At 41.9% G+C, this 9,247-nt stretch overlaps 1 protein-coding gene across 1 annotated transcript; it reads left to right on the top strand.

The window, feature by feature from the left end:
* Positions 1–3,516: 3,516 nt before the first annotated feature.
* Positions 3,517–6,478, top strand: neurod2 (neuronal differentiation 2). The gene is made up of 2 exons (XM_066666175.1): positions 3,517–3,654; positions 5,136–6,478. The coding sequence occupies exon 2, from the start codon at positions 5,149–5,151 to the stop codon at positions 6,220–6,222; it is 1,074 nt and encodes a 357-aa protein (XP_066522272.1). The 5' UTR covers positions 3,517–3,654; positions 5,136–5,148; the 3' UTR covers positions 6,223–6,478.
* Positions 6,479–9,247: the final 2,769 nt, after the last annotated feature.

The following is a 9,247-nucleotide window of genomic DNA, read 5'->3' as shown; positions in this document are numbered from 1 at the left end:
AGACTCAAGACAAAAAAATCCAATTTACTTTTCAAACAAACAAATAAATAAATAAATAAATAAATAAATAAATAAATAAATATGCAGAATAACATGTTTATATCTGATAATAAATATAGAAATGTATGGAACACAAAGGGCTGGGATACAGTTCAAACGATAATGAGAAATATCTTTATATTGTTTTTGACATTTTGCACTTTGCAATCACAGTATGTTTCAATTTATTAAAATTTCAACCCTTCCACCATTACATTACTATTCAATTACAGATTGTACTCAATTAGAGTACTGTTTCACACTAGTGTTAGCATTAATTGTGCAAACTTAAGTGTGTTTGTTTAGAATTATTAAAAAAAAAACATTTATATGGTTTTCATATTGTAATAATAGTGTATATATGATGTATTTAAATGGTCTATGTAAATGTATTAAAGAACTGGCTGTATTTCCTGACTGATCCCATATTAAGTCTTAAATCAGCTATACTTTGTTCAGTACAGGTTTTTAAGCATACAAATGTATCTTTATGTATCTAATGCACAACCCCCCAATTTTTTATATCAGTACCTCCATTGGCTTCATTGCAGACTTTAAAAGGTCTTAGATCTATGGCCAATTTTATTCCTTGTTTATATTCATATGAATGATTTTTTATTTGTTTGTGATGTCACAAACACAATCACATCTGGACCTGTCCTGCCCACCTTAACAATGAACTTATAAACAGGGTTTCAGGATGAAACAGAGTTTTGAATGTGGTAGAGTCCGTCAGAACAGAGACTGTTTACACGGATCAGTCTGGGAGGAAAAAAATGCAAAATGTTATCTTAAAGAAAAGAAAATACATGGAATCTCTTGCTGTATTCACATTTGAAAGATAATTTCTACTGAATAAGAAATTATAAATGTATTTTTTAATATATAAATATATTTTCCTATATATTTACATTAAGAAAACAACAGCTTCATTTTGAAAAATGAGAAAAGAAAAACAAAAAAAAAACCTGAGAGGACAAAATCCCACTCACGTTCCAAACTTGGCACGAATTCAGATCTGGAACATGCCAATTCATAATCTCTCTCATTTCCCGCCCTTGACCACAGACACCTTTCTGCGCAACTGCAAACAGATCCCCTTCCAACACACACACACACACACAGTCTTGTCTCTATGGTTTCAGGGGACATTACATAGACTCATTCATTTCATAAAAGTCCAAACCTTACATATGAATACTACCAGCCTAAACCTGACCCTAACCCTAAGTCTAACCCTGGACTTAAACCTAACCCTCACACTTTATGCTAAGGTCATACTAACCCTCAACATACTAAACCTAACCCTAATCTCATTCTTTAATTTTACACTAACCCTAACCCTAGCCTTAAATCTTACACTCGCCTCACACCTAACTGTCTCACACACATTTACATTAAAATGTAATTGTTTGCATTATGGAATATATTACATATTTATGTCCCCATAAGAAAGACAAGTCTCCAGAACATGATAAATATCTGGACCACACACAAACCTTCTCTCTCTCTCTCTCTCTCTCTCTCTCTCACACACACACACACACACACACACACACACACACACACACTGTTATGTACTGGTCTCTGTGCTGTTTCCATGGTCTTTTGTATGAGAATGTGCTCAGTGCAGAAATAGAGACAACACATTATTTATTTATTTATTTATTTATGTCCAATTTAAAAAATAATATACAAATGATTCATATTTATCTAACAGAATATTACAGCGAAGTCTCAAATCAAACCCCAGTCTGGCGCGTTTGCCGCGTCAATCCTTGCATTCTTTTCACAATTCCCAAACACAGTTCTGCAAAGGAATCTACACCTGCATCTACGCCTCCAAAGTTCAGTCGCAGAAGTTGGTTTAAATCCCAAACGGATAGTTCTGGGAACATGTGCAGTTTCACCTTTTTTTTCTCTCTCTCTCTCTCTACTTTTGTGTGTCTCTGTCTTTTTCTCTGCATGGACTCCTTCAGACCGACAGTGTTGAGCTGTCCTCCCACAGTTTTAGATAGGGATTGTCCAGAGGTGAACAGAGTGGAGCTTGATGTCTGAACTGTGTGAACTGTCTTTATTGTTTCTCAGACGCGGACAATCTTTAGCATTTGCTAAGTGTCTCATTTGCCATTTCCCCCTTGACTCTGTCCTTCCTTATGCGCAAGTTTGCCCCCGTTCTTTTATCATCTGAGGGTGGAGTCCCCATCTCGCCAAGCTGGTTTGATAATGGTGTCTTACTGAATGGGACACAAACGAGCATGAAATTGGACATCGCCTCTTTTAAAATTCCAGTATGACTTTCCCAGCTGGTGTATTTACAAAGAATAGATACAAGGTCATATATTCATCCTCTGGTTCCAGAGTTTTTTTTGCTTCCAAAAAAGGGCAAGGCCCCTTTGCCCTGCTCAATTATGTGTTTTCCAGGGGATATCAATCGTACAAGGACTGTTATATAATAAGTGTCGTGTGAAATGAAAAGGAATGGACATGGAATTCAGGATCATTTTTTTCTGTTCCAGTATGTATTTTTCCAGCTCCTGAATGCACACTAATTCATGCCTTGGCTCATTTCTGTTTTCACCTAAGGGTGGATATCAATCACTCCAGGGAGGGAGGATAATCGATGTCATGCTGACTGGGAAAAAAACATGGATGGAGCATTGGATAAGGCCCCTTTTCCGTTCCAGTATGAATTTTCCAGCTTGTTTTCCAGCTTGTTCTATGGGTGGGTATCAAGTGCCTGAGGGTGGCTTGATAATTGATGTCGTGCTGAATGAAAAACAAGGGCGGGAAAATGACACGGACACGTCTTCTTTTTAGATACCTAAAAAGGGATCAATACAAGGATGCGTTGACTTGTTCGATCTTGATTTAGCTACTAAGTGTGGATGTCATACACCCCAGGCTGGTTGTTCACATCGAAGGGGGAAATAAATGGAGTAGTATTGTACTAGATAACCTCCCTTTTTTTAGTGTTCAGTTCCGATATGTATTTTTTTTCCAGCTTGTTCTGCTAAACCTTTGTGCTAAGGAGTGGGAAATTGTTTTATTTATTCATGTAGATAGACTCCCCCACTCTCTCTCTCTCTCTCTCTCTCTCTCTCTCTCTCACTCAGAGTCTGTGTGTAGAGGATGTTCATGTGTGTCCGTTTGTGTGATTGTGTGTGTGTGTGTGTGTGTGTGTGTGTGTGTGTGTGTGTGTGTGTGTGTGTGTGCGGCGGCGACAGATGGCGGGCCTCTCTTCCCCGGGGAAGGCAGAATCTCGGCGAATGCGGCTGCGTGTCAATCACCCGCTCTCATGTGATGGCTCCTGCCAGTGACGTGCCCACCATATGGCCTGGCATCAGAGCGGGTATGTAACCCTGCCTGCCAGCCATGCCACAACGTCTCTCCACACTGCCGGGGAAGGAGTAGCGCTCACATCGGATCACACACACACACACACACGCACGCACACACACATACACACACGCACACTCTCACACATACACACACACACACCCCCATAGACCCTCGCCTCTACTCCTGCCGGAACATCCTATTGGGTTCTTGGTCCCCGAAGGCGATGTAGACGGAGGAGGTACCTTCACCCAAGCAAGTGCACCACCAACAAAGGTGAGTTTGGGGATCTGTCGACACTTCTTCCCGTCCGCTCCAGCAGCGATACAGATCTCGGAGCCGCTCTCGTTGTCGTGTTTACAGGGAGGCTCCCTCATCCCCAGGCGATCCCATTAATCTGCACGCTGCCAAGGGATCTAATCAAGGCGAGGCGTCTAACCTGTCTGCGGCGGACGAGGAGCCACCCGAGCAGCGTGGTGGTGTTTTTTTTGGGGGGGTTTTTTTGCGCTCTCCGGGACGCATGTAGTCCATTCATCCCGATTCGATTCGGCTCCGATCAAGGCAGGCGGCTCTCATTGTTCTAAAGGGGACTCCTTCAAAGAAGGAGCAGGAAGATGTAAGGGGTCGGCAGGGGGGCTGCGAATGGTTTTTGGGCAGTTTTGCCTCACTTCACACCTAAGGGACGGGGGTTCTTCCAGTAGCAAGGTCAAAGTTACCGGCTCGTTTGGATCTTCCCACTGCATGCCAAGTATGAAAACAAGAGCCGGATTTGATGCTGTTTGTTGGCAAGTCTGCGAATTTATATTCCTACTGAGGAATGTCGGTACACGGGCTTGTGTTTATAACTGCGAGAGCACGTTGTTGAATGCTATGCCTCGATTCCTAGAATAGTCCTGCATGAGGTTTCAAATCTGATGACAAGTACAGGGATAGTGCAGATCTTTTTGATCTTTTTATCTTAATCTCTAGCTCTAATCTTGACAAGTTGCAGTTCTGGCCAAACCTCATTGTGGGATGTGTTTACTTGTACACCGCCTCTGTCTGTTTGCAGGAACGGCCGAAAAAAAAGATGGATCTTTTTTATCTTGTTTCTTTTTTTTCTCCTATCCCACCATGGTATTAGCTGTGCTGGAATGCCGCCAGGATGCAGGAAGGGGGGAAGAGAGGGTGGAGGGTAGATGAAGGGGGGTCGGGGGGGGACCCAGTGCTCAAAGCGCCCCTCGGGACCTTGTAATAGGGCCGGTGCTCGGAGGGGCCGGCAAGGGCCACGGAGGGCCACGCGTGTGGGGACTTTGGGAGCGAGGCCGTCTGGCGGTCGTCTGTCCGTGCCAGCAGCCTCGTTGACTCCCACCAAAGATTTGCTGATGAATTTGATCCATATACTGGCAGAATTTGGATCACTGATGCAATCAAATATCACATTCGGGTGAGGTGTTGTTTCCCTTGTATTAATTCAACTGGGAAACCTGGCCCTAATCATAGTCTTAGGTTATCCCTGTCCAGGATATTTGTGATATTTATTGTCCCTGATATTTCCCTTGATTCAAATTACCCCCCAAAATAACAACCCCTTCCTAAGTTGTAGTGGGTGTGTTAAAGGAGGGCAAACACCACCTCCATGAAGACAAAGAGATTGTGCACATCATCTGTTATACAAGGCAAGGCTACTCCGGATACGGTGGTGGGAACCACTGTTGTCCAATATCAGAGGGCACCATTTATTTGTTTTCTGAACCTGCTCTTCTCTTGCGTTCCAGAGCTGTGGGCGCCATGCTAACACGACTCTTCAATGAGCCGTCGCTGCTGGCGGATGCTCGCAAGTTCCCGGGCTGGGTGGACGATAGCGGCAGCGAGGACTCCAAGACCAACGACAAGGATGAGCAGGACCCCTGCCATCTGGGCCTGGACGAGGACCTGGATGACGAGGGGGACGGTAAGGCGGGGCGGTCTGCTGCGGGGGACGAGGACGACGAGGACGATGACGAGGATGATGGCGTCAATGACGAGGACGAGGATGGAGCGGACCGGCCCAAAAAGCGGGGTCCCAAGAAGCGAAAGATGACCCCAGCCCGGCTGGAGCGCTCCAAGCTGCGTAGGATGAAGGCGAACGCTCGCGAGAGGACGCGAATGCATGACCTGAACTCTGCTCTTGACAACCTGCGCAAGGTGGTCCCCTGCTACTCCAAGACCCAAAAGCTGTCCAAGATTGAAACGCTGCGTCTGGCCAAGAACTATATCTGGGCTCTGTCCGAGATCCTCCGTAACGGTAAGCGGCCGGACGTGGTGTCCTACGTGCAGACTCTGTGTAAGGGCCTGTCTCAGCCCACCACTAACCTGGTAGCTGGCTGCCTGCAGCTGAGCGCTCGTAACTTTCTGACGGAGCCAGGTGGTCAGGACGGTGTTCGAGCTTTCCACACAGAGACGCCGTTCCAGTATCCGTATCAGTGCGCCCGGCTGGGGGCCCAGGGGCCCACGCTGCCAACGGCGCCCTGCTCTGCTGCCCATGCCTTGCGGGGCCACTCCTACTGCCCCCCATATGACTACGCTGCCTCGCCGGACTATGGCAGCCCTGAGTATGAGAGCGCCCCCCACAGCCCTCCACTCTGCCTCAACGGGAACTTCAGCTTCCGCCAGGACCACGCCCCCGCCGGGGCCTCTCCGGACCCTGAGCGGCCCTTCCACCATCACCACCACCACCATCACTACTCCCTCACCTACCAGCGGGCACCTGCGCCCTATGGGGCCGCAGCAGGAACGCGGGCCCCTGGCTCTGAAAATGCCCCGCCCTTCCACGAGCTGCACGCGCCACCTTATGAGGAGCTGAACTCATTTTTTCACAATTGAAGCCTCTCTCAGAGGCAGAGGGGGAAAAAATAAGAATTTAAAACAATTAATCGTTTTTTGTTTTTTTTTTTCTCTCCTCCAGAATGGGACTTTAAATTCTCATAATGCTCGTGTGTCAGTGGCAGAATAAAACTGCTTTTCTACAAAAAAAAGAAAAAAAATGAGGAAGAAATTGACTTTTACCTTGCTTTTTTGTTAATCGTCGTCACGGAAATATAATGGACCAACATGTGGAAAAAAAAATAATAAAAGGATTCCAAACAAGCGAATTGTTTACATTAAATTTATTGTTATTTATTCGTATTTATTTATTTTTAGGTGTGATGTTGGATTTGAAACGGATATTAATTAGAAATCTTTATTAATATGAACGAAAAAGTTTAATATAACAATGTATAAAAGAAAGAACCTAATTATCGCGTACAAATACAGCGTGAAATGTTAGGTTATGAATTTAGAGTGAATTAAATTTAATGTCAAAATTTTGTCTCCTTTATTTCTGCAGCTTTTATTTTTTAATGTAATTTCCATGTCTTTCACGTGTCGGTTTCAGTGAGTCAGTCGCTCATGACTCGTCAGAACTGTGTGAAAGGTGTTTTGGCTTTTGATTTATTTACCCTTTTTCTGCTTGTTTAAAAGTTTATTTCGTGGTGTTCACAGCTGACATGATGTGAAACAAGCCTCGTGCTTTTTCTTCACTAATATTGTATCAAGATATTATGCAGAATAATACATAAATATAGTGTGTATTTATTTACAGGTGAAATGGGGTGACAAGCTACTTCTGTCCACTAGATGATCCCTGCAGGAATTACAGTAATATTAATATCATATTATACATGATTTATTTGTTTGATTTCATTACTTCAGATTAAATAGAACAATCTGGGTTATTCCCATAAAGATCAAAGATTCAAATTAAAATTCAGACAAGCCATCATTAGTTATAATTAGCATATTGTTTATATTGGTAGTCATTCTGCAGCAGGGTTTTACATTGATTGAAATATCTAAGTCTACATTTAAAAACCTAAAATGGCATTGCTTTGTTTTTGTTGTTATTTTATTATTATTATTATTATTATTATTATTATTATTATTATGGTTTTCGTAAGTACATGTCTGTAGCTTGTTTACCTCTGCACTGTGGTAAATAACTGGACTGCACTGTTCGTTCATTTTATTTAAATTCTAACTTCAGAAGTCACGTTCAATCCAAAAGAAAACATCCTGCGTAAAATAATTGTTAATAATGAATAATTAATGCTAAACGCTCTGGTTTATTAATAGTTAAGAATAATACTATTCTTTAAACGTATATGTCATATTCTGTCCGTAATTTCTTTTAAAATAAGATCAAATAAATAAAAGATAACGAAAATAAAATACTAGGCCGTTGAATTTTGAAATGGAAACCACTTAAAACCAGCGCCATTTTCGTTTTAATAAACAATGAATGAAGGGCAAATATTTATTATTATTAACAACAACAATAATAATAATAATAATAATAATAATAATAATAATAATAATAATAATTCGAGTTTATTTACTGTTACTGCTTGTTGTTAAATTGTGTTCTTAAATTGTCCACCAAACAAGAATTTTCATAAGAAAATGCTAACATTTTCAAATGTTTTACAATCTAACTTTTGTTTATATTTCACAGTACATCGCGTTCATAAGAAAACAAAACAAAACAAATGAAAAGAAAGAAAAGAAAATCAAGGCCACGTTTAAATCGGCGGGTTAATTTTTTTACACGCTACACTTTAGCAATTTTTTTTATTATTATTATTTTACAAAATAACATTTTAATACAGTTTTTGTTTTTTAATTATTAAAATTACATATAAACGAAAATTTAACTGTTCACCTGACGTCATATATAAGTTTTGGGGTTTTTTATTTAACAAAAGCATTGGAGTAAAAGATTGTCAGGAAAAAGAAGACACACACACACACACACAGAGAGAGAGAGAGAGAGAGAGAGAGAGAGAGAGAGAGAGAGAGAACGAGAGATCCAGAGGAATAGCTGTTGCCACCGTTCCAGGGGTAGGGGTAATAGGCTTGGAGATTTGCCCTGGGATCCATCTGCCCCAAAAATCTGCCTCAACACACACGCACACACACACACACCTATGCACACTACAGTACGCATCTACCACCTCTCACAGACTCCAATATACAAACATACACCTATACACACTCGTGCACATGCGTATCACAAACACATACAAATTTACACATTCTAACACGTACTGGAATTCTCCAATACACAAACACGACCCAATACATACACACCTCGACCCGCACATATTCACCGCTCATACAAATCGAACACAACTTTACTACCACACACCCCAAGAAACACTGCAGCTCACACACTTAACTAGACACACACACACACACACCCGTAAACAATACACCCGTCAACACACACACATATACACATTTACACACACCACAAACATTGCGATGTACACACACTAATCCACTTCAGTACACACCTCTACACACACACACTTGTACTCGGCGCTTCATTCTTTATTGTTGTTGAGTGACTGAAGCGCGCGGGTCACTGGTCCTTGGGGCTAAACAAGCTCGTGACTTTAGGAAACGATTTATGTACAACTTTATTCGTAAACGGGAAGCGAACACGCTTTACTTCCGAGCGGATACTTCACAGTGTTCAGAGAATCAGCATCTTCTATAACTCTGTTTATAACATGTTTATACATATGTTATAACATGATTAATAGCCTGTATTTAACGTGTTCACCACCCTGCCCAGGACGTGTTTATAAATAGAATAGGACATACATTTTTAAACACTCAGCTTGAGTTCTCTCTTGTCACCTACCGACACATTCTCGGCGTTTTCTTAATTGTCTGAAGACCGCTTTGTTTGTTTATCCGTCTGTTTACTCACGCGCTCCTTTAGTCATTTGTCTTTTACTTGCCTTTTCCCGGTGAGTTTAATTGAATGTTTGTTTAATAACGTCACAGGTGAAACGCTCTTTCA

The sequence above is a fragment of the Hoplias malabaricus genome, chromosome 3, assembly GCF_029633855.1.
Source record: "Hoplias malabaricus isolate fHopMal1 chromosome 3, fHopMal1.hap1, whole genome shotgun sequence".
Lineage (NCBI taxonomy): Eukaryota > Metazoa > Chordata > Actinopteri > Characiformes > Erythrinidae > Hoplias > Hoplias malabaricus.
Note: the sequence above shows the minus strand (reverse complement) of the source record. Positions and strands in the feature narration are given on the sequence as shown.

What these genes read in the sequence shown, in the direction of transcription:
- neurod2 (XM_066666175.1), top strand. Translation starts at nt 5,149, where the DNA reads ATGCTAACACGACTCTTCAATGAGCCGTCGCTGCTGGCGGATGCTCGC.